This window comes from Myotis daubentonii, chromosome 7 (assembly GCF_963259705.1).
Source record: "Myotis daubentonii chromosome 7, mMyoDau2.1, whole genome shotgun sequence".
Classification (NCBI taxonomy): Eukaryota; Metazoa; Chordata; class Mammalia; order Chiroptera; family Vespertilionidae; genus Myotis; species Myotis daubentonii.
In genome coordinates, this window is record NC_081846.1 from 41,013,371 (window position 1) to 41,039,518 (window position 26,148).

A 26,148-nucleotide genomic window follows, 5' to 3' on the forward strand; every position below is an offset into this window, starting at 1 on the left:
GGTCAAATGAATCTAAAAATATGCATACATATTCATACACACACACACACACACACGTGCACAAACTTAAATAACTACCCCATTGATGAACACCCCAAATTCAAAAGATCACACAAAATTTCTAGTCTTGCTTTGTCTTATGACTCACAGGTTGCCTGTAACATGAGCCTCTAATTGGGAATTTAATTTCAAGATATATAATATGAAAATAGCTGTTTTTTAATAAAGCAATCAAACGGGATTATGGCAGATAGAACCTGGGGTGGGGGTGATGGGGGATAATGCCACCAATGCAGATATGATTACTTAAGTAAAGAAGAAAAATGTTTAAATAAATACATGATATCATCTTGTCTATATAATTGTACTATCTCAGTTGTCCAGTATATTTTAGCTCTGTTATGTGTTAATAAATTAATCATTATATCAATAATTGGAAAGTATGAAATATTCAGGAAGTTGAAAAATCTAGTGTATGACCAAGTTTTTCCACAATAGGGAACATTTTTATTACTGACATAAATAAATTGAAGTTATATTTTAAAATTTTATTCAATTTTATTAAGAAAAATCTCTTTTCATTATCAAGATAAGTTTCTTCCCTTTTAGTGAAGTTTTACAAATTTTCCAGCTAAACTATTATAAAAAACTTTTAGTATGTTCTTTTGTATTTGAAATATCTCTTGCTTGAAATTGAATTCAGTCCTAAAATAGCAACTATATCATCTCCTAACCACTTTCTATTAGTAACAGCAAACTCCAGAGATTAGTGAAGCAGCCTTCATGTATGCAGAAAAAAACAAACACCCCAATGGATGATTTCAATGTAGGATTTGGCTATTCATTAAGAAGCAGTGCATGCATATTTGTAAATATTAGTGCCAGAAAAAAATGAAATCTACAAAAGTGAAGTCATTACACTCTATAGACTAAATCTAAGCAGAGTTCAGGTTTGTCCTCTTAGCATTAATTCTTGCAGGGCTATGTAAACACTTAGCTCATTAACATTAGCATAACTCTCCCCAAAGCGCAAATGGCTTCTGGAGAACGCAGGTAGTACAAAGAAGCTCTTTTCAATGGTAAGGTTTACAGCCACTGACTCTTCAAAGAAGGTGAAGTCTGATGCATGAGATAAAATCCCTCATCTGGTGTCATGATTGACAGGTCCATTTGGTTGCTTTTATGGGGGTAGGGAACAGAAATGGGGCCTGACTCACAGGGCAGAGCCCTTGGGTTTGGGGCTCTTTTATGACCGCCCACAAGTCTTCTATTGTCACAAATCCTCCTCAGACCAGTGTTTTCAGATTTTAACATGGGCAACAAATGCTTCTCTGAGACTCACCACAGTTCTTCTTTAAATACGGTTCCATTTCCTTGGTAAAACCTCTTCTGAGGTGCTAAATTTAGCACTGCCAATCAGAAGGACAGGTGGTATGTGACAACCAAATAGGTCCCTCTCCCATCAGGCTCCCGAGGAGAGCCAATCCCCCCCGGCCCTGCCCTGAGCATGTGGGGCTGTCAGCAGATCTGGCAGATATAAGGGCAGGGCCAGACCCTGGCTCTTGAGCAGTCGTGCATTCCCAGCCTCGCCTCGGGTGTAGGGATTGCATAGAAAAGCAAAACTACACAGTCACAACTGTGTAGTTTTGTTTTTAAGTTTAGAGGCTCACCGATTCATGTTGGAGATGGTCAAACAAACCAACTCTAGATAGGACGTCGTTTCAGAAGCAACCTTGGGCTTAGTCCCACTCTTTTTGGGCACTCTTGAGAAATCAGGTGAGCGGCATCTTTCCTTTTTTTAACCGTAAAGCCCCTTTCTAATTGATTTCCAGTTCCCAGTTGTCTTTGTATGCTAATGCCTAGGTAGAGATGTTAATCTCATTACTCCGGACTGGTGAGGATCCATGATTTGAATCTGCTTGTTAAATTCTGTTTTAAAACAGGTGAACGTTTTTTTCTTTCTGACATTGAATGCTTTGGCGTTTCAGCAATCAATGATTCACATTGCTTAAATGCACCTAATATTCTGAAAGTGTTCAAGTTGAGGTCCAAAACGGCGATAGAAATGTTTGCTTCTTTTATAGATTCTTTGTCTGTTGAAAATGTTCAAGGTTATATTACTCAGGGATAGAGTGAGACACCCAAGAATAGCTCTGATAAAATGCGAGTGGTATCAGCTACACCCTGATGGCTTTTTAAGGGAATCAACTGCTGAGCTATCAGTCCCAGGACAGTGACAGAACACTTGCCTGCTGTCAGTCAACTTGGGAGAGTTTATTTTGGGAGCCTGACATTTTAGACGCATACCTTCTGCCCTCATTAGACAAAGGCCTCTGAGGAGCAAGTGCTAAAGCAACAAACTTTACCTAGACAATAGGAATAAAAGACCCACTTAGGCCAGCTAATTGCAATATAGTTAGAAATTTTGGGGTGGAAAGTTATATAATTGTTTTCCGAACTACTCAGAATCTCATTATGTATTTTAATTCAACTCACTATCAAAGTATAGGATAAGCGATAAATGTTGATGCTAAGAAGGGTAAGAAATAATGCTTTAGAGATTCTTTTTTCTAAGTACACTTTGATTTCCCATCTTCCTGGAATTAAATTAGTAATTGCAAATGACTATAAACATATAAATGGTGTAAAATAATACAGCTCTTTTAAGAAGATGCACTAGTTTGTAAACAAGAAAAGTTAGACACAGAAAGTTATTCCCCCTAAAGGTCATATACTCTAATAAAGAGCTATTGACAAAAGTTTCACAAAAAACTTTTGGATATTATCTGAATTTTTTAAATATAAATGTTACTTTCTCAGAGAACTCTTTAACTAAATAAAAAGTTACAATAAGGTACAGAATTATTACTGGAAAGATTATTGCTCCATAACCTTATAGTGAACAGAAAATATTATGGAAAAGAGTAATGAAGCAATTGACTACTGAGAATCTGCTTTTGTATCAGAATAATGGAACAGTCACATTAGATAATAAGGAATTTATGCAATAAGGAATTAAGAAAATTCTTCAGTCTCTCTGAAACTCATAGGCAAAGTACTTTCTTCCACTTAACAAATACACTAACTGCAAATTTTGTATGCATTTATTTTGAATATTTATATTATAAACACAGGTCTTTTCATCTACATTTCACACCAGCCTTCCATTTTTTAGAGTGTGCACATTGTTCCGTATTTTTCTTTCAGATCTGTAATAATATTTGGCCTCCTCGCTTAAATTTAAGTTTTCCTGAATATTTACTTCAGCAGTAGCAACATTTATTGAGCAGTTACAATATGAAGAACTATTAAGACATAGAAAACACTATATACTTTCCACAAATGGTTTGCAATTTTGATGAGGCTTGCCAAAACTTTTCAAGTAAGAAAAAAAATTTCAAGGTTTAAATTATTAGTTTTGTTGATGATTTAAGTAATCACCAATTTATGTCAACTTCATAAATACATATACAGTGAGTGAAAAAAATGGAAGGAAAGAAAATTTTTTGGACAATTGTCTCTATTTTTTTGAACTGATGCAAAGATTCATTTCAGACTTCCATACATCTCTTTTATTATTCTTCCCTACCCTCAACCCACCCACTCCCACACTCTTACTCCAGCTTCCTTTTCTAACCCAGATTTCCCATCCTTGGTAAACCTGAATTTCCCTCTCTGACCTCTAGGGTACATTCCTTGCTCTGCGTACCTAATTTTTTTTTCCATCTCCCCTTACACTCACTATTCTGTTAGGCTTTAAGTAAGCTCGGAGGCTGACTGTTCAAATTCAAGCCACAAAGGAGGAGGCCCATCAGGCCAGACCCACAGACTATCTATGGAGCAACCTGTTCGAAAATGTGTATCTCTGTCATCTACAAAATAGCTCCAGAGCTGCCCTTCACTGTGACATTCTAATTTATTTGCTCTTCCTTTTCAGAGTGCCTGAGAAGATGGAAGCTCAAGCACCGACGTTTAAGCAGCCGTTACAAAGTGTTGTGGTACTGGAGGGTAGTACTGCAACCTTTGAGGCTCACATTAGTGGTAAGCTCACACCTTACCGCTTTCCTTCCTTTCCTTTGCCTCCTGCCCAATAAGTAAACTTTGCTGTAAGGACTCGATGTCAAGTGTAGGCCTGCTTTCACTTTGTAAAACTGGTTCCACGCTATGGAAGGATTATTATAAGGAAGAATATACCATTCAGAGAATTGATAATATCTTACATTATAATGGCTTGAAAGTGTTTTATTCGTATTTCTAATTTTACAAAGCAAAATAATTAGCATTGGATTAAAATTGCTGTCAGGATCCAGCTGTTAAGTAGGACCAGATTTGGTCATTCTATTTCTGGGTTCAGCTGCAGAGCCAGACTGGAAGCCAAGAACTCAGGCCCAATAGGGGCCGGCCACAAAGCCACTGGACCGGCAGCCTGGGCTGACCAGCCTGTGTGCCTGAGCCTGATGGTTTTATGTGGAAAATTACAATACAGCTGACTTTTCTCAGAACTTTCAGTGATAGCTAACTCCTAATTATTTTATTTTTTTATTTTCAATCTTTATTGATTCTAGTGAATGAAAAGATTTTCCAATCATTTTGAAATGACAGCAAAAAATAATACATGCCACTCCAGTGTATATATTAAAGAGAGAAAAACAATGACCCTGGAATTTTATTTAAAAGAAAGTTCTGTTGTTTTTTTCCTTCATTTTCTTCATAGCTCAGTATAGGAATAATATCATGAAATGCATGATTTATGAGAGCATCTTGGGAAAAAAATGAGGATAATCTACAAACTGTATTGTAAATAATTTCAAAATTATTTAATCAGTACTGCCTACTGCACTATCATAACCAGCCATATAAATCAAATGGATTAATTGAAAATCATGCTTGATGTACCTCCCTAAGTACATTACCCCCCTTTTGTTTTTAATTTTATGGCTTATAATAAAGATATAAAATGAGATTGTCTTTTCCTTCCTCTTTCCTTTTGTTTTCTATCTTATGTGCTAATCTTATTCATAACTGAGTAACACTTAAATTTTACAGTGCACAAATATGTAATCACTCTTCATTTTCTATTGTATATGTATATATACACCAGTTCAATCCTTCTAATGCATGATAAACGCTGACAGACTTCCAACAATCCACTTATTTATCATGTGAGGCTCAGCAACTTCTGAACGGAGCAGAACACATATGGCTTCATTGGGAACTTTGCCTGGTAGTGAAGTAGTGGAATCTAGCTTCTTCATAGCTTCTTATTCCTTCACACTGTGCACTAATAAGTTCTTAGAAAAGTGCCACTGAAAATACTTGATCCCCATGAATCAGTCAAAGAAACGATTCCCTTGTCTACAGTGGGAGGCTGGCTAATGTAAGGATAACAAAATACAGTGGGGCCTTGACTTACGAGTTTAATTCGTTCCAACACCAAGCTCGTTAAGGAGCTCATTAAGGAGCTCGTTAACTCAAATTACTCTATCAACTCAATGCAAAAAATTGGCCGAGAGATAGCTGGTATCTCAAAAAACTCGTTAGTCGGGACACTCGTAAGTCAAGGCCCCACTGTAAACTTCCTCTTGGTTGTTCTCATCTCCTCACTGAAAGATGGGTCACTAGCCTTTGTGCTAATGCAAATAACCTGCGCTCTGAATTTACCGCCTTGCCTGACTGCACAGGTGTAATTCACTTAAACCATCAACGCACGTGCATGCCTTCTCAGCTCCACAGTTGAGGGCGTGGGAGAAAACCTGGCTTTTCTGCCTGCACTCCAGCTCTCCGTGTTGTTCTGAAAGACGAGGTTTGGCCTCCTCTCTTACTATGTGAGAACCTGTCACAAGGCAGAGCTTTCAGATCCCTTTGTTGCTTTTGCTCTTCACTTATTTTCAAAAAGGACAGTGATCGCCTTTTATTTCAGAGCTTCCTTAGCTCGTCTCTTTTATAAACCCCTCTCATGATTTTTTTTTTTGAAGGGTATTTTTTAAAATATATTTTTATTGATTTCAGAGAGGAAGGAAGAGGGAGAGAGAGAGAGAAACATCAATGATGAGGGAGAATCATGGATAGGCTCCGTCCTGCACGCCCCACACTGGGGATCGAGCCCACAACCTGGGCATGTGCCCTTGACCGGAATGGAACCTGGGACCCTTCGTCCACAGGCCGACGCTCTATCCACTGAGCCAAACCGGCTAGGGCCCCTCTCATGATTTTAATGGTGTCTTTAAAATGCCCCGGCAGGAGGGCAGGAGATGGACATTCTCGTGCTCTGTGTGCCACAGAGAGCCAAGGACCTTGGAAAAGTCGTTGCGCCTCTTTGGCCTCAGTTTCCCCCCTGAAAGACAAAGGCTCTGGCCTCCACATGAGCCACAGGCTTTCTTCCTGGTCTGCAGGTTTACACTTTGCTCGTGCAGCTGCGGTTTCACCGTCACTAAGGAGCCCTGCACCCTGGGTAGCCTTTAGCGGTTAGGGCACGGCAGTGCCCATGGCGGGACGCGCAGAGAACTTGGCGGTGCCCACCCCAACATGACGGTGAACTGTCTTCTCTCCAGGTTTCCCAGTTCCTGAGGTGAGCTGGTTTCGGGATGGCCAGGCAATTTCCACGTCCACGCTGCCCGGCGTGCAGATCTCCTTTAGCGATGGCCGCGCTAAACTGACGATCCCCGCCGTGACGAAAGCCAACAGTGGACGATTCTCCCTGAGAGCCACCAATGGATCTGGACAAGCGACTAGTACTGCTGAGCTTCTCGTGACAGGTACGCTGGGCGCGGTGCCTGTCCCCGGCCCCTGCACCCCAGGGGGCACCTTCGGGACATGGGCCCACAAAGAGCCACTGAGCACAAGTACCAGCAGCTCCGGGCCTGAGAAGGGCCCGCTGGGGACTGCATCGAGAGCAAAGTTGTTTGCCTTGTGGAATGTTCCTTTTCCTCTCAAAATACAGCACAAACGTGGCCGAGAATCAGTTCCTCTATGTCTGTGCACATACTATATCAAACACAAGTATATTAAGGAAAGGTTAAAATCATGTTTCTGAGCAAGTAGAAAGGCTTGGGGCCTTGTTTATAAGCCTGATAAAGAAGTGTGCACCTCTCCAGGAATTCACACTTTTAACAAGCACCTAGATCGGTGGTTCTCAACCTTGGCTGCACATTAGAATCACCTGGGAATCTTTTTAAAATCCTGATTTCTGGGCCTCATCCTCTGGAAATTCTGTTTCTTTGTTACTAATGTTGTGGCCCCACCCCATAACAAAGAAACAGTATTTCCGGAGGATGAGGCCCAGAAATCAGGATTTTAAAAAGATTCCCAGGTGATTCTAATGTGCAGCCAAGGTTGAGAACCGCTGACCTAGAAGATTCTGATGCAAACAGTCCACAAACCACCCATTTAAGAAACTCTGTTCTGGGCTATAAAGTTTAATCATCTTCATTTATTTTTAATTTCTAAGACTATGACACAGTAAACACGCACAGAAAAAGGCCAGTGATTGTTTATTGTTCAGATGCATGACAGCGTCTCCAGAAAGTTGGTAACCAGTCCTCAGGGCCACGGTCCTTTTCGCCTTCATCCTTTCCTTCCTGATAAGACATTAATACCCAGAACATTGCATTACTTTACACATTACAAAACAATATCTTTCACGAGCTGCATAATGTCATATGTGTTTACCCAATAAACTATGCCTGTAGCACTGTTCAAGTACAGGGCTATCACTGACTAAGCAGAAGGCGCACCAGGGAACATCAGGTGTGAGCGTGAACATATATCCAGAAAATTCAGAAATGGAAAATGCATAGGGTTGACAGCATCTGCTGTTGTTTATTATTCCATAACATATCGAAATTAATCCCATTAGCTCTTCACGTTTATTTTATAAAAAATTTCTTTTGACATCATTAACAAAAAGAAATCTCCTTTCCATAGCATAAGTAACATTAAATCAGGTCTTTATTTAGACTAACATTTTAAATGCAAGTAAATGTTTGGGTTATTTGAATAGTGATCAAGTTGGAGATGATTTAGGTTTGTAAAAATTAAATTAAAATGTAACGATCCTGTAAGTGCCAGGTACACCCTTCAAACCAATTATTGGAATTCATTTGAATGCAACTTACTGAAATATGAAAAGTTACCTTAACATGTTAATCTAGTGCTAGAGGTAAGGTTGGGAGGAAGTGCCAGAAAGATTCTCTAGAAATGTTATAAAAAGATTGAGGCTTTTTATTTAAAAAAATAAAATAAAATAAAATTTTTAAACAGGATGGCCTAAAACTGCTAAACAAAACAAAGCAAATAAAATAAAATATGGTGGCAGGTGTGCCTTCTGTCATCTGCTGGCTCCATTCTTGCTGTCATCTGCTGGATGAGCTGGGTTCAAGGACAGTCAAGGATGTTTGGTTCAGCAAATCATTGCCTGGTTTCGGCATCAGAGCTGTGATTGTTTAAAAATAGCCCTTTGGGATCGCCTTGGCTGCAGTCCTGATTTCCTTCTCTTCCCCTTGCAGCAGAAACAGCGCCACCCAACTTTGTTCAACGACTGCAGAGCATGACCGTGAGACAAGGAAGCCAAGTGCGACTCCAAGTGAAAGTGACTGGAATCCCTACACCTGTGGTGAAGTTCTATCGGGATGGAGCCGAAATCCAGAGCTCCCTTGATTTTCAAATTTCACAAGAAGGCGACCTCTACAGCTTACTGATTGCGGAAGCGTACCCCGAAGACTCTGGGACCTATTCAGTAAATGCCACCAATAGCGTTGGAAGAGCTACTTCCACTGCTGAATTGCTGGTTCAAGGTACTTGCTGGAGGCTGAGGAACAGGGAGAGCGGGGAGGGATGCTTTAGGACAAAGTTGGGCCGAGGTCCATCTGCCTCCCCTCTCAGGTCTGGCAATGCCATGAGCTGAAATCAAAGCTAGCTTTTCAATACCCTTGAAAAGTCTTTGAGATTCTCAGCAGGAGCTCAGAATGACTGAAGCAATCTGTAGTTATTAACCCCAGTAGAAGTCTTTTAGTTGTCATCTACAATTTCAAGTTACTGGCAAATAATGAAAAAGAATTTTTAAATGGCTCTAAGTCCTTCCCCCCCCCCCCCCCCCTCTCTCTCTCTCTCTCTCTCTCTCTCTCTCCCTCTCTCTTTCTCTAATTCTTTATTGTTTAAAGTATTACATATGTCTCATTTTCCCCCCATTGACCTCTCCCTGGCCCATCCCACCCCCTAACTATTCTAAGTAAATTCTTATCTAATAATGAACATTTTTCTATTTTTAAACATGATTGATGTTCATACAAAATCTACAGTTGTCTTCATTTTCCTCTATTGTGACATCTAGAAAACCTTCCTGACTTTGTAGTCAGAACTAACAAAATGAGACAGGGTGCCCCCTCCTAAATATTTATCTTTCGCTCTCTACAGGTGAAGAAGTAGTACCCGCTAAAAAGACAAAGACAATTATTTCGACTGCTCAGATTTCAGAAACAAGACAAACCCGAATAGAAAAGGTATTTTTCTACAAGGTCAGGGTTCAAGCCTTTCAAACCTTTTCACCAACTTCCTTCTCATCATGGGCGTTGTTTTTGTCTTTTGCAGAAGATCGAAGCCCACTTTGATGCCAGATCAATTGCAACAGTTGAGATGGTCATAGATGGTGCCACCGGGCAACAGCTGCCACATAAAACACCTCCCAGGATACCTCCTAAGCCAAAGTCGAGGTCTCCCACCCCACCGTCCATTCCTGCTAAAGCACAGTTGGCTCGACAGCAGTCCCCATCGCCAATAAGACACTCCCCTTCCCCGGTCAGACATGTGCGGGCACCAACCCCATCTCCTGTCAGGTAAAACCATTTAAAAGCGATCAGGTCACTATGTATTTTTGAATTAGGTTTCACCCAATAAGAAGAAAAATAGAAGGAAGCAATAAAAAAAAATGTGGCATGTTTAGCCCTGGCTGGTGTGGTGCAGTTGGTTAAGCATCGTCCCTGCACCTGAAGGAAGCCCGTCAGGGCACAGGCCCGGGTTGCTGCTCTATCCCCAGTAAGGGGTGTGCAGGAGGCAACCAACCAGTTTCTCTCTCACATTGATGTTTCTCTCTCTCTCTGTCCCTCTCAGTTCCTCTCTCTCCAAAATCAATAAAACCTGTGTTTTTTAAATGTAGTATGTAATCATGGAGGTAAACAGAAAGGGTGCTAAATATGATTTTCACAAATCCCTACTGTCCATAGGTAAATTGGAGAACTTTATAAGCTGTAATTCCAAATTCTTATATATATACCATTTAACAAACATCTGCTTTGTGGGGACGAAAAAAAAGCACAGCGAAATGAGAACAGCAAAGAATTGGTTGGACGCTCAATGTTGAATCAACCTGATCATTCTACCAATGTGATTTAGGAAATATTTTTAATAATTAAATAGTCTGTGTTAGACATTTGATTGGCATGCTATGTACATTATCCCATTAAATATTTGAAGCAACCTCTAAGAATTTTTACCCCTAATTTTATAGATAGATGACTGAAGCTAAAGAACTTAAATAATTTGCTTAAGGTTTCGGTCATGTCATTTGTAACTTAAAGAGAATCACAATAAGGATGATCTCAAGGTATGTTGTGAGGATTTGAGATAATTAGGTGAAGGTAGATTGTAAATAGAAAATAATTATACAAATGTTCTTATGCTTTGATAATAACTAAAACCTTGTAAATATTTTGCATATGCTTAAGTTATTTTATCTAAAAAATAAAATGGTTTCTAGATTTAGTTAATATGGAGGTATTTTAGAAAGTGAGCATGTATTAGGGCTCAAAAATTATATAATTAAGTATAAACTGTAGACAGCAGATTAAAAACTTTGGAATTTGGCTTAACATGCTGAGATTTTTAATATGATGAACTAAAAATTGTGCAAAGTTTGGAGGAAACAAAAAAGTGTTTTTTGATCAATTTGAATGAATGTTTTAAATGTAGATAAAGTTTCCATGCAAGAACAATTGTAAATGAAGTATAATAAGCAGATAATTGACCTAAAAATAGTCAAACTTACTGTGAGGTTACTGTAATCAAAAACAGTATGTTATTGGTAAGTAAATAGAAATACACCAGGGGAGCAGAACAGAGTCCAGAAATAGATTCAGATATTCAGGAAACTCAATTTTCAATCAAAGTGACCTTTCAGTTCAGCAGGGAAAGGATATTTTACTTGATAAAGAATAAAGGCCTGATTAGTTGCCCTTTTGGAAGAAAACAAATATTAACCTCTGCCTCACACCATTTATAAAATAAATCTCAGCTTGACTAAAGAGCTAAATTAAAAAATAAAAACAAAAACAATGAGAAGAAAGGCCTTTAAAGGCTTTTGTGAAGGAGAGCCTTTAAAAATATATCTACAGATTCAACAATCTAACAATAAAATTTATGTATGGCCAAAGCAAGGTCATGGCTAAGCCAAACAGGCATTTGTGAATACATTTTAAAGCTTAAAATGTTTAAAAGTGTTAAAACAGATAGACAATGTCTGCAGTGTGAACGTACAAGCCTAGAAGCAGTACATAACTTGCATAACTGTGCATGCTGAGGCTGGGTAAAACCCCATAAAGAAGCAAAATGCAAGCAGTAGATGTAGGGAAAATGTTTGCAACACTTAGGACAAAGAACTAATGTACCAAGTGTATTAAAAAAAACTTGTACAAATTAATTTTAAAAGGAAAAAGAAGCAACACAAATGAAAAAAAATGACAGAAGACAAGCATTTCACACAAGAGGCAATTTAAATGTCCAATAAATATATGAACAAAATTCTAGATATTTTCCAATGTTTATTGTAAAGATATTGGCAAACACTAATATGAAGCCTTGAACAAAAAGCTCAGTTTTTTTTAAAAAAAATCATACCGAGCTAACAAATAGAAAAAGTGTTCTGTCCCAGGCTTAACTCCAAGTTTGCACAACATGAACTCAGAGGACAGGCCACATGTGATTTTGGGGACATAGAACAACCTCACCATATTTTAGATCTAAGCCTAAGGGTCACTGAGAATCACAGAGCTTCCCTGATTCCATGGAGCACTTTGAGTTCTGAAAGTTCATTAATAACAATCCCAACTACTTAGCCCCCATAATTTGCTTTAGAATAATTAAGAAATAAAAATATCAGTTTTTATAGAGAAAATAATGATTATCCAAGATAGATTGCTTCCTAAAACATATTTCATTGAATAAGGTGCACTGTATCTAGCTGTGACCAGGTGATTATTTTTTATTGTAAGAGCAGAAATAGCACTTTCTATAATGACTCCACTTACATAGATTTTCACAGTTATGGGCTTACCTGCAACCTACTGCTAAGCACTCACATCATGCTAATCATGTCTTTCACTCTTTTGAATTAAACGCAATTTACTGGGTACAGCAAGAACAAGGCACAGGTTGAAACTAAGAAGTACATGTCACTTTGCTTTTCTTCAATTAGTGTAGACCCAAGTGATTTTAAACCAGTCTTCGTTATATTTCTAAGGCAGTCACATTCAAAATAGAGACACGTTCCCCTAGATCTCCCTTTAGTTGATTGCAACTTTGTTTATAAAATGTAAATTGGTTTCAACAACAACAACAAAAAAAAGCCTTCTTCAAGAAAGTGATTGACATTTCTTCATTAAATTGGTTAATATTGTAATGTTCTGTTAAGTTACTCTGTAATTTAGAGCGGGTATCAACTGTACCTTCAGCCTTAATTAGAATAATTGTCTCGCTCATTATCAGTAAAAGTTAAATACCATACAGATGCCAGAATATTTTTTTAAATTAAATTTACTGGGGTGACATTGGTCACTATGAACACATGAGTTTCAGGTGTGGGCTTCTATGTTACAAGATCTGTATATTGCACCTTGAGCCCACCACCCAAAGTCAAATCTTCTCCCGTTACCATATATTTGGACCCTCGTCTCCTCCCACCTCTAGAATACTTTTATAAACATTTTCCCATATGAAGTACTAGTTAAATGCAATGATGAGGCAATACTACCACCTAGAGGGGAAAGTGAATACACCTTACTGAGTAAGAATTAAATCATGAAAACTTTATCTTAAAATAGTTAACTAACCAACCCCTAGAAGTGTTGACATCGATCAGAAACCGCCCCTTTTTTGTCTATAAATGCCAGGATTTAGCACCCAGATTCTTCAACGAATGCTATTGCACTTTGGACAGACACAAAAAGCAATGCAAACTATTTTGGAAGAAGCCACTTTATCAATTTAATAAAAGAAAAATCTTAGAATCCTTGGGTTTCAAATTAGCCAGTTGCCACCATAACTACAAGGATATTTAAAAGAAGTCCAGAGCACAATACAATGAGGCCGAGGGCAGCAAATACCGAGACAGTTTAAAAGAGCAAGCCGCACACTTTGACTAGAGCAGCAATTTCCAAAGCGCATCGCACAGCCTACACCCCAAAAAGTTCTGAAAAAGCACCTCCTACCAGGAGATTTACAAGGCAGAAGGGCATGGTGCAGGCTGTGGGAAGTGCCACAGGAAAATACAAAAGGTCTAACTTGTTTAGCCTAGCTTCCCTGAAACACCTTTGCTTTTGCTTAGCTCCAAATAAATGTGACACTTGAATGATGGCTGAGAAGTACTATAAATCCAGGATAATTTCCCACCTCATTCTGTTATAGTTTAAAATTGCTCTAGCTTTCTTCCATATCCTCTCTTGGGTGATGTTTGCATCTTCATCCTGGTTTGTTATTGTAACTTTTTATATAAGGTGTATTAATGCATTTGACTGCAGAAACATTTCTTTGTTCAACATGCACTGTGTTTGCTCACCGCCCCCCCCCCACCCCCCCACCCCCCAGTCAGGAATACCAAGAAACTGAGAGCTGTGAGTGCCATATTCGCCAGGGCCTTTCTTTGGCTATAGTTCAAGGAAGCACCTTCTGCTGTTGTCACTTATTAAAATGTGAGAGAGTGAAGCTGGGCACAAAACTCTTTAGCTTCGAATTAAATCTGGTTCTCAAGTTACAGCAAGAGTAAGGCTTGGGGAGACTTAAGACAGATTACAATCGAGGACATTATTTGCCTCGGAATAGATGACGAGGCACACAGTTTTATACTCTGCATTAAATTAAACATGTCCACATTTTCCTGCCATTTATTCAAAGATAATGAGCAGAGAGGAGCTCCTTGTCTTGGGTGTTTTACTTCTGCCGCTTGGTTCTCAGGTCCGTGTCTCCAGCCGGGAGGATCTCCGCGCCCATCTCTACGTCTCCCATCAGATCTGTGAAGTCCCCATCACCCGTGCGTAAGACTCAGACACCCGCCATGGGCCAAGGCCCCGAGGTGCCTCCCCCGTGGAAGCAAGAGGGCTACGTGGCCTCGTCGGAGTCTGAGATGAGAGAAACGATGGTGACCAGTGCTACTCAGATCCGGACGGAGGAGAGATGGGAGGGGAGATACGGGGTCCAGGAGCAAACCACCATCAGCGGAGCTGCGGGCGCTGCCGCTGCTGCAGCTAAAGAGGTACCGTGGGAGCCGTCTTGTTTCCTTTCGCGTTTTCGTTTCTCCAACCAGAATCCCGCCAGGAAAGTCACATCAGTATAGGTCGTGCATAGGAACATAAGAATATATAGAAACTGAAGACCAAATTTGGCTCTTGCTTTGTAAAGATATTTTTAATTGGGACAAAGGCTCTCATCTGTGAGGTTGACATAAAACATTTTTAACAACCTACATCCTGTTTCTCTTGGCAATGAGACGTGCTTACGCACACGTGCATTTTATTCTAGGTAGCTCAGTCTCCAGGACACGTTTGTGTTTTCTGCGGGGCATATCATTTTAAAAAATAACATGCTTGGTCACTTCCAATCCAGGTGAAACAAGAAACTGACAAAAGTGCAGCTGTTGCGACTGTCGTTGCTGCGGTTGACATGGCCAGAGTGCGAGAACCAGGTATCAGCGCTGTAGAGCAGACTGCTCAGAGGACAACCACGACTGCTATGCACATCCCACCTGCTCAAGATCAGGTAAGCGAGCGGCCGGCCAGACTGGGCGTGGCTTTGCTGGCAGAGATCCGGGATGAGTCAATGCCCAACTCTCTCTGAGGGTAACACTGAGCCCAACATGGCCCGGACTTTCAGGACTTGCTTAGCAAAAGGTTGTCTGAGATACCTAAGGTGTGCAAGATGTAAAACCCACAACTACCTGGTCTTTGTCCCGCAGGTAGGCAGTCACGAGTTAATTATCAGAAAGTCAACAGGGAGGTCAGACAGGTATTTGAAGTATCGCTGTGCTCCTGGGGTAAGGTGGGCACAGGGTGGCCTGGAATGTCAGCTAAACAAGGCAGGTGGGGATGCGCCCATTCAGTGCAGCGGTACCAGGCCAGTCAATCAGGAGTCCAGATGCTCCAAGAGCCAGGCATGGAAACCATTATCTCAGGGCAGACATTCCTTTTCTCTAAGCTTCCCCCAAAGACCTTTGCTTTTACTTTCCTCAAAATAAACGTGACACTTGATTCATGGCTGAAAAGTGTTATAAATCCAGGATAATTTCCCACCTCATTTTTGAATAGATTTTCTGCGATCGTTTAAAATCGCACTGGCTTTCCTCCTTATCCTCTCCTGCATGACGTTTATCTCTTGATCCTGATTTATTGTTGTAACGTTTTATACAAGGTGTATGAGAGTATGTCCCCTTCTCTCCCCTGTGAAATCAGATGAGAAAGGAAGCAGAGACGTCTGCTGTAACTAAGGCAGTAATGGCTGCCGACAAAGCCAAGGAACAAGAATTAAAATCAAGAACCAGAGAAATAATTACGACAAAACAAGAGCAGGTGCACGTAACTCACGAACAGGTGAGAATGATTTTTTATGTAAAATTATTGTTGTTATTACCTGTGTCAACACACATAATAATGTCTACTGTGGAGGGTGGTGTTTCTTGGGCAACCTGGTTGTTATCACACTAATAAAATCCCCTTGTATCTGTGTATTCCTGGGTACTGTATGTCACCAAATGCTCCCCTCATGCAGACAAAAGGATCTCTGTGAACACACATTGGAAGTAGGAACAGGGGGTTTGGGGATACACTAACTCAGTGGTTCTCAGTCTTGGCTGCACATTAGAATCACCTGGGAATCTTTTTAAAATCCTGATTTCTGGGCCTCATCCTCCAGAAATTCTGTTTCTTTGTTATGGGGTGGGGCCACAACATTAGTAACAAAGAAACAGAATTTCCGGAGGATGAGGCCCAGAAATCAGGATTTTAAAAAGATTCCCAGGTGATTCTAATGTGCAGCCAAGGTTGAGAACCACTGCACTAACTACATATGCGACTGAGGGAGGTAAAACCAGGAAGAAGAAAAGTAGGAACAGGGAAAGGTGGAAAAGAACAGTGAACACGTATTACTTTGGAAATAAGTTAATATCTGCTCCCTTACTCTTTAGGAGAACATTTGAATGTAGATTTGAAGTGTGATGAACAGCATGGCCTCATGGGTCAAATGGCCAGAAAAAAGTAAAAAAGACAGGACCATGATTGGAGGCATCCAGGGACAGATGAGATAAGGCCAACTGGTAGGGCAATTGGCCCGTGGAGCCAATTGTCAGCTAGGTGGTTTGAGAAAATGAATTTTTAAGTTTATTTTAACCTCAAGATACTGAACTTTAGTGATGATGTCTGAGACTGGCAAAGAGACAATTGGGGAAAACTGTCCCTTACCCCCACCCCAATACACACGCCTTCAGCATCCAGAGCCAACATGGCATCCTTGAGGGGATTAAGAATTTGGAAAACATTTTGGAAGGCAGCTATGCTCACCACTATACCACCAACGCAAGAATTTGGAAAACATTTTGCAAAACTTTTCTCCCCATAATGTCTCAATTAAAACAAAAAATCTAGATATTTAAAACCATTGTAGTATTTAGGAAAATTTTCAAGGCAAAAATATTGTACAAATGCAGATTGTAAATTGCTCACACTTGATTTCCCATATGTAAAATAACAGGGTCACACAACATTACTTGTAAAGCCCTCACTCTGTTATCTTATGCTCTAAGATCATCTTTAGATGAAAGGAGTAGTATGGAATAATATGGCCGTGTATCCATTTATAAAAACTGGAAGTCTTTTCAAAGAAAGCAAACAGTGTTGAATCCAACTTTTTTTTTTTCTCTAAGCAGTATAACTATGGTTCAGACAGAAAAAGAGTATGGTCATATTAATGAAAATGAGATGATTTACTTAATTTAGTAGTATCTCCAGAAAAATGATTTCACTTCTCTTTTCAAATTCCCATTTTGTTATATTTAATAAAAATTATGTCACTTCCATTAGAGATCAGGAGACAATAAGGTTTTGTTTTTATTATTGATTTCAGATAAGAAAAGAAACTGAAAAAGCATTTGTACCAAAAGTAGTAATTTCCACAACAACAGCCAAAGAACAAGAAACTAGAATTTCTGGAGAAATTACTACAAAACAAGAACAAATAACTCAAGAAACAGTAAGTATGATTTTCTAAATACCTGTAGTTCATTGACAAATACATTTCAGTCAACTACATGAACTCTATAACCAAAACCTCTAAAAGAAGGCGTCTTTTGCGTGTATTTTCTTTTTGTCCATTTCTCTATGTCTAGTATTGAAACTCTTTCATGATGGAAATTCTGTTCTCATTGCATAGTTTTCCACTCAATTGATCTTGTTTGGGGAGATTATTTATTAGAACATTTTGGGGCACATCTACAGCATTTCTAGAGCGTTCTTAGAAGATAGCTATCACCCCAGATCAGTTACCCAGTTGTACACTCAGTTTTTTCATGCACAGCCTGATCCCTCAGTCACTTTGATTGTAACACAAAAACTTCATAGTTGTAGGACACATGCTTGTACACACACACCAGTCATGAACACTCCAACTGAATATCACAAGAAAGTGAGCAAATGCTGGACATCAAGACCAGTGCTGCTTCAAGAAAGAGCTCTCACCATGGACTGATTACCAGTGACCTAGAAGGACTCTGTCTCTGCTTCTGTGTCATTCTACCATGTGGCAACAACCTCAGTGTCACCAAGATGCACTTCTCTCCCACGTGTGAAATCAAACCTTAAAGTGCCAGAAAAGAGGCATCTACTTTGAATTCTTTCATGTTCTGGGGATTGCCTGGGCTCACCTTTCTTGATCTCAAGCTCTTTGCTGATCCCAGAACTACTTTTTTGAAAAAAGTCCAGCTGAGAACCTTTTAAATGTGTTTTAATACTTAAAAGGCTGGCTACCAGCTGTGGGATTGCTTTCTCTCACCTTATATATAGAACCTGAGAGACTTTGAATGCATATTAAGGGCACAGAAATCCCCGTCGCTATCACAATGCTGGTGACTGGCAGGTTCAGCTGCCTATAGTTTTCCTGGCATTTGCCATGGGCCGCTCACTGCAGTCCATAAAAGACCAGATCTTTTTAGTAACAGGACAGTTTGCTAGAGGGCAAGTAGGAAATAAAGGAGCCCATTCCTCAGAAAAACAAAAGTCTGTGTTTTAAATACAAGTGAGGACCTTTGAAATGGAAACGTGATATTTTCTGCCCCGAATGTTGCAAGCTATCTTGCTGTTTCTTTAGCTCCTTTCGAAACTCAAATCTTTATTTTACTCTGAAAATCAGATAAGACAGACAGCTGAGACAACCGCTGCATCCATGGTGGTACTTGCCACTGCAAAGGCCACAAAACTAGAAACAGTTTTGGCAGCTCAAGAAGAAATTGCCACACAGCAAGATCAAATGCATGTAACTCATGAAAAGGTGATGACTTCCTGCCTGTGTTAAATTCACTCTTGTATCATCTTTTGCAAGCCACCTGCATTTTCATCATGGATCGTAATCACCACTTTTTCACCTTGTCGTTGTCTTATAACTCAAGTAGAAAAACTTCACAATCTCTGTGCCATCTATCTAGCATTCACTGCCACTTTTCATTCCTAACCTTCACACTTTCTTTGGATTGTTACTAACATGATATTATAATTCACTTTAATATCTTCCCATTGAAGTAGACTACACGTTTGTTGATAACATGCAAAAGTATGTGTTATTCATGGATGAGTCTGCTGAAATTTTCCATAGATTATAATAAGAATAATGTGAGAAAGAGAAATGAATCCCTTATTCTTTTGTTGCTAATCACATTTTTTTCTTTTAGACTGAACTCTTTTGTTGTTAATATTTTTACCAATAATGCAGTTTGAATGATCAAAGCACCTCAAATGATGTATTTAAGTATGATTAAAATGTCCTTGACTAGGAAGAAATTTTGCTTCCTTTATCAGTTTTGACTTCAGTTTCTATTATTAGAGGATGTATGAAATTTAATGACCATTTTCTCATTTTTTTATCATATGACCAGATAATGAAAGAAACTAGGAAAACAGTGGTACCTAAAGTTATAGTTGCCACACCCAAAGTCAAAGAACAAGATTTAGTGTCAAGAAGTAGAGAAGGCATCACTACCAAGAGAGAGCAAATTCAAATAACTCAGGAAAAGGTGAATATAGATATTTGGAACGGGAAAGGTTTATCTTTAGACTGATTTCTAGTAAATAATAACTATGATGTGATATGAATTATTAATCTTTATTTTCCTTTTTGGATCCCAAATTAAAAACAAAATGGTAACTGTGTCATGGCTTACCATTAATTTCATTTGCACATTTGATTTTCATCTATCTGTAACATTTACAATTCATTTTATTCACCACTATTCTTTGCATGAAGAAGCAATATATAGAGTCACCTGGAGTGTTTTTATAGTTAATATTTCTAAATTTTGTGATTCCCACTCAGTGTGTGCAAATATTGCCAAGTGAAAGCTAACTTCCCTTAACCCTGAATAACTAGGAGGGGTGGACGGGTCATACCATGTGTGTCTGAACTTCTGTACAATTTAAACCTTGATTTTACTGTAATAATCAGATGAGAAAGGAAGCTGAGAAAACCGCCTTGTCTACAATAGCAGTTGCTACTGCTAAAGCCAAAGAACAAGAAACAATACTGAGAACTAGAGAAGGAATGGCTACTAGACAAGAACAAATCCAAGTTACTCATGGAAAGGTGACTATTCCAAGTGTGAAATCCCCTATTATAATACATTAATATCAAATCTCAGAATTTCTTATGTATGAGACACTATTAACCTAATTTATTTTTAGATGATTGAACTATTAGAAACTAAAAAGCCAAATTATTTATTATTGTTAATATTACTACATTATTATTTTCCCACTGATCTCTTCACTATTATTTTCCATTTTTTATTATTAACATCTAGAAATTTTCCAGAAGTTGATGATTGAAATTGCATGCAGGCTAATTTTAATATACTCCATGAACATAAATATATATATATATATATATATATATATATATATATATATATATATACATATATATATATAATTAATCTTACTGGCTGTCAAGAAGATGTATGTTTTGAAGGAGTCATAAATTCAGTATATTACTTTGTAGAGTATGGACTTATTTCAGAAAATTACCCGTCGTTTTCTTCATGTGAAACATTATCTTTTTTCCCTCTGTAAATATCAGCTGAGAAAAGAGGCTGAGAAAATGATAGTGCCTGCTGTAGTAGTTCCCACTAAAGCTAAATAAGATGTAATATTAAAATCTAGAGAAGAAATTATCCAACCAGAATAAATGCACATAAGCCATGAAAATGTTATTTGTAGCTATGAAATTTCTGTGAATTAACTTATTTCCCATGACTCATTTACTCCACATGAGCTATTTACTTAATTTTATTCTTTATTGTTAATACAGTGTTTAGAAATCAGCAACTAAAGTTTTTCAATTTCTTTAGCATCATGGTTGAGCCCTGTCTGTATTTCCCTCAGTTTTGTTTTCTATCTCTACATATTTGGTGTTTTTTTTTTCTAAAATGTGACTTAAAATTAACTTTTTAAACATTTATCCAAGACTAATATTATATGCCATATCAGCCTTTCAAAAGCCTCATAGATGATAGAAATTCCAATAGGTAACATACTTCATGAGTGACAATGTTTGAATTTTTGTTATTTCTGAGTCACATAAATTTGACTATCTTACTTTTGTTGTTAAAAATTAGCTAATAATGGAAGCTGAAAAAGTGTCTAGACCCAAAGTAATTATTACCACTGCAAAACCTACTGAACCAGCCACATTGCCAAGGACTAGAGAAGGATTTGCTACTAAGCAAGGACAAATACATCTTTTTCGTGAAGAGATGAAAACTGATGCTGTGGAGGTGAAAAGCATTGTTTCATCCCATTTCATCATCGGCTCTCATAACCTTTCATCTGTCATGAGTCATTGTGGTCCTGATGTTCCATTTAATCGCTTAACTGATCAACAAAACATTAGAGATGAGATCCAGTGCAGTTCCTCCAGTGGAACAGTTAGCCTTTCCATTTGTGAAAAGCCAGATTAAATAACACTTCTCTTTGTGTCTCTTAAATTAATTCTCGCTATTTAACTGGTATGATTTGGCATCTTTGGTTCAATGAGTGATGTTAGGATCCACTAAGAAACAAAAGCAGCTACAAGCATAGAGTATGCATTTTTAGTTGTCCACCAATGGCATATGTATAAGGACTCTGTGTACATTAACTCTAGAAAAAAAATACGTAGCTGCTTCCCTAATTTAAGATATCATACTCTAATTAAGATTCCTTTTATATGTGTGTAAGTTTTATAACAAGATCTGTATATTTCAGTTGGCAAACGATCATTTCTTTGAGTCTACTTTCTCATTTCTAAAACTAAAACGCAACCTGATCACTTTGTAGATTGGTTGAAAGGTTCAAATGAGATATAATGTAAATGCAATCACTCTGTGAGCAAAGTTATGGATATAAGATAATATAAAGATTATATATTATCTGTTGAAGATTTTAACATTTCAAACATCTGCAAAATTAAGGTCAACTAATGGCCTATAAGGTTCAAAGAAAAAAGAAATAAGCAGATGAACAGACTTCACCTAAATCTCACATATATTTTACAGTTTCTTCTAAAATGCAATCTAGATTGAAGATAGTATTTGTAATTCTTCAAGGCAGGTTAATTAGAGTGTATCTTCCTAGGAGGAAGCACTAGATAAAGCACTAGATCACAAACAGCTCAATTCCATCTCAAAGAAACCCTCATTTTTATCTTAAATGGCTCAGATAACAATTTTAACAGTTATACAGGTAGCATACTTGGAAAACATTTCAGATGCGATCTAGATTCTATTCACAGCAGTAGAAAAGAAAACTGGCCATGAATAAAATATTCCAGCATTACTTCGAAAGAGCACTGATGGACATGGCAATGTGATTTTTACAATATGCTTTTTCCAAGTATCGCATAGAATCCATCTTTAAAAGAGAAACCCCTGTCCTGGCCGGTGTGGCTTAGTTGGTTGAGCATCTTCCCCTACACCAAAAAGTTGCCAGTTCAATTCCTGGTTAGGACACTTGCCTGGGTTGCCAGGCTGGATCCCCAGTAGGGTGCAGGCAAGAGGCAGCTGATCAACGTTTCGCTATCACATTGATGTTTCTCTCTCTCTCCCTCTCTCTTGCTCTCTCTTTAAAAATCAATACAAAAATCTTTTAAAAAAAAGAGAAACTCCTTTGCAAACTGTGTTCCCATTTATGTTAATCACATCCATGGAAACGAGAAAACATCGTTTGTTTCCTTCTTCCTGCTAATTCCCAGAAATAATGAAAGTAAATTGAACTTCTATAGGAAAATTTGTTCTCTTGAATACAAATATAGCACTTTTTCATGTTTATCACAATATCTTCGTGTGTTTTAAGAGAGATATTTTCTTATAGATTAAAAAATTCTCATCCCTGCAGAATCATAAGTAAATTAATGTGCTTCTCTGTGTGTTCGTGAGCTTTCATGTTATCTCAGATCTGCATGCACTGTACAACTTTGCAGCAACTGATTTCTCTGGGTGGCGTTGGAGTACACTTTTGTCATCACTGTCATTGTGTCAACAACACAAGACTAAATGGTTGAGAAGATAACAAAAAGAATCAATGACGATAACCAGCCCCAAAGTTCTGATTTCTCAAGGGCTAATTGACTGCCTCAGACATAATGCTTGGCAAACTCAAAATCTTCTTACTATTTTATGTACATGTTGTGTTGTCCTATGTTGTGTGTGATGTAATGTCTAGTCTAAATAAGGAGTTGCATACAGTGTATATCTAACTAGATGTCCATACATTATAATAATCAGTGAATACTAAGTTCTTAAGTGCATTTATGAGTTATATTTCTAGAGACATTAACATAGCCATATAACATGGGTGCCCTCTGACTATCATGCCGTTAGGCATTCATCTGTTCTCCTAGGAGGAGAAGGCCCAGCCTGACTTTGACATGACTGTGTATTAATTGTGCAAACCTTGTTTCCAGGTGGACGCTGGGAAAAGGGCAGAAGCTGTAGCAACAGTTGTTGCTGCAGTCGACCAGGCCCGTGTCAGAGAGCCCAGAGAGCCCAGAGAGCCTGGGCATCTTGAAGAATCGTATGCTCAGCAGACTACATTAGAGTATGGCTATAAGGAGCATGTTACTGCCACAAAGATAGCTGAGCAACCCCAGCGCCCAGCCTCAGAACCCCAGGTTGTCTCTAAAGCAGTCAAGCCTAGAGTGATCCAAGCTCCTTCTGAGACTCATATCACAACTACTGATCAAATGGGAATGCATATATCATCACAGGTGAGTCTGAACTTGCTGCTTTTTTAATACCGTGGGAAAGCAAGTGTCACCTCTGTGATCATCTGGCGAACAGTGGTATCACTGAGTTTCATTTCACTGCAGATCAAGAAAACTACAGATGTAACAACTGAAAGATTAGTCCATGTGGATAAACGCCCCCGCACCGCAAGCCCTCACTTTACCGTTTCAAAGATTTCTGTTCCTAAAACAGAACATGGATATGAGGTAAGAAGTTAACAAGCATGAGGAAGAAATGTTTGGCTCAAAGGAACTAAGAATCTAATGTGTGATATAGAGTTATCTTTGGTATAGGCCAGTGGTCGGCAAACCGTGGCTCGCGAGCCACATGCGGCTCTTTGGCCCCTTGAGTGTGGCTCTTCCACAAAATACCACGTGCGGGCACGCACGTACAGTGTGATTGAAACTTCGTGGCCCATGCGCAGAAGTCAGTTTTCGGCCTGGGCGAGTCTATTTTGAAGAAGTGGCGTTAGAAGAAGTGGGGGTGTCGGTCAGTCCGGCTAGACGTGGCGCAGGAGGGTGGTGGGATACACAGCGCGGGGGAGGTACATTGTTTTGAGGTACGTTCGCTGAGGTCGACCCCTTCCAACGCTCCCATCCACATTCGTCTATCTGAAACACGTATACAAGACGAGTGTGGATGGGAGAGTTGGAAGGGGTCGACCTCAGCGAACGTACCTCAATCAGATTGAGGATGTTTTTAGCAAAGGCCAGCTTAGGAGTACCCTAATTAAGTTAATAACAATGTACCGACCTATATAGTTTAAGTTTAAAAAATGTGGCTCTCAAAAGAAATTTCAATCGTTGTACTGTTGATATTTGGCTCTGTTGACTAATGAGCTTGCCGACCATGGGTCTAGGCCAATGTGGCCTCTTTTTGTTAGTGTCCATTTGCATTCAGAGTGGACTCAGAGACCCAGTTTGGTTTCTGGCACTTGCCCTGCAGGGTGAGCCTGGAGTAGCAGGTGGTTATCTCACCACTCTGAAGAGACAAAAATTCATGCAGGCTTCTCTTTGTTTCACATTATGTAATTATACTATTTACTTTTCCTTATGTTATGAGGCATTCCAGAGTAACTTAACTGAGAATGTATATAAATACTAAAGACAGATATTGAGAAATGATATAGTTGTATCCTCAGTATAACAATATGAAGAGGTGGGATTGTGGGGTGGTTGAATTGGATTGTGGAGTCAAACAGCCCTGAATTTAGTGTCCTGGCTCTGCCCCTTCTAAGCTCTGTTATCGGGATAACTTAATACATGGAAAACCCTTCACAAGAGGACAGCACATGCTAACCCTCAACATTTGTAAACTCTTGTTCTTATTATACACATCCAAGACATAGAATCCTGTATGCTTTCAGAGAATTGTAAGGTACATTTGATACCTATATTTGGGATAGTCCCAAATTACTGTTAAAATCGAATAATCACAGAAAGCAACAGAATAAAAACAGTAAGGAAGCCTTAAATTACTTCTCTGGTTGTCTACATTTTCACCTTTCAAATAGATTTGTGGCTGAAACATAAATGTGCTATTGTAAAGTAGTTCTTAGGAATTTACCAAGTATTTTAATAATTTCTTGACTTGGAATAGCTCACTGTGGTATTTTCAAATGCAGCATTGGGATGATTGAGTGAAAATTTTTGACTGAGCTTTAGAAGACCCTCAGTTCCTTTATGATAAGAATGTAAAATAGGGAGTTCTTAGTGTAACTCTTTAAGAAAGATATTTTCAATATATTTCACAAAGTGGCAGGAATGACAATGAGCTTTATAACTGGCTTATCTCTAACTGACTTTTCACTCATTCTAAAGTGATAATGGGAACATTAAAAAAAATGGACCCAAAAAAATAAAATAATAGACTGAGACTCACAACAGAAATCCTAGTGGCAAAGCACGTCTAAATGATGACTCGGATGACAGTTAAGTGACTTTATTTTCTGACTTCCATTTCCATTTAAGGCATCAATAGCCGGCAGCGCTATTGCTACTTTACAAAAAGAGTTGTCAGCCACATCTTCTTCTCAGAAGATTACCAAATCCGTGAAGGCACCCACTGTGAAGCCTGGTGAGACCAGAGTGAGAGCAGAGCCCACCCCCTCACCCCAGTTCCCCTTCACTGACACACCAGAGACTTACAAGAGTCAAGCTGGCATTGAAGTGAAAAAGGAAGTAGGGGTGAGCATCACTGGTAGCACAGTCCGCGAAGAGCGCTTCGAAGTACTTCATGGGCGTGAGGCCAAGGTTGGTCCCCGGATTGCATGCTGTTTCTCACACATCCCTATGAATCACGGCCAGACACTCAGCAGTTTGCACTACAGAAGTAGTCAGCCGGGTGTCTTGCCTTCCTCCTTTACTATATTCAAA

General features: G+C 38.9%; 1 protein-coding gene across 2 annotated transcripts in view; it reads left to right on the top strand.

The window, feature by feature from the left end:
- Positions 1 to 1,540: 1,540 nt before the first annotated feature.
- Positions 1,541 to 26,148, top strand: part of TTN (titin) — a 280,823-nt gene continuing 256,215 nt past the window's right edge. Inside the window, exons 1-15 of one of the 2 annotated variants that reach the window (XM_059703947.1) lie at positions 1,541 to 1,776; positions 3,938 to 4,041; positions 6,552 to 6,755; positions 8,505 to 8,792; positions 9,412 to 9,497; positions 9,586 to 9,830; positions 14,218 to 14,515; positions 14,866 to 15,018; positions 15,708 to 15,845; positions 17,374 to 17,499; positions 19,394 to 19,531; positions 19,960 to 20,097; positions 23,452 to 23,754; positions 23,857 to 23,979; positions 25,744 to 26,025. In XM_059703947.1, the coding sequence (XP_059559930.1) occupies positions 3,951 to 4,041; positions 6,552 to 6,755; positions 8,505 to 8,792; positions 9,412 to 9,497; positions 9,586 to 9,830; positions 14,218 to 14,515; positions 14,866 to 15,018; positions 15,708 to 15,845; positions 17,374 to 17,499; positions 19,394 to 19,531; positions 19,960 to 20,097; positions 23,452 to 23,754; positions 23,857 to 23,979; positions 25,744 to 26,025 (2,613 nt within the window). In that variant the 5' untranslated portion in view covers positions 1,541 to 1,776; positions 3,938 to 3,950. The remainder of the gene's footprint in view (positions 1,777 to 3,937; positions 4,042 to 6,551; positions 6,756 to 8,504; positions 8,793 to 9,411; positions 9,498 to 9,585; positions 9,831 to 14,217; positions 14,516 to 14,865; positions 15,019 to 15,707; positions 15,846 to 17,373; positions 17,500 to 19,393; positions 19,532 to 19,959; positions 20,098 to 23,451; positions 23,755 to 23,856; positions 23,980 to 25,743; positions 26,026 to 26,148) is intronic. The other variant, XM_059703948.1, reaches the window with a different exon arrangement.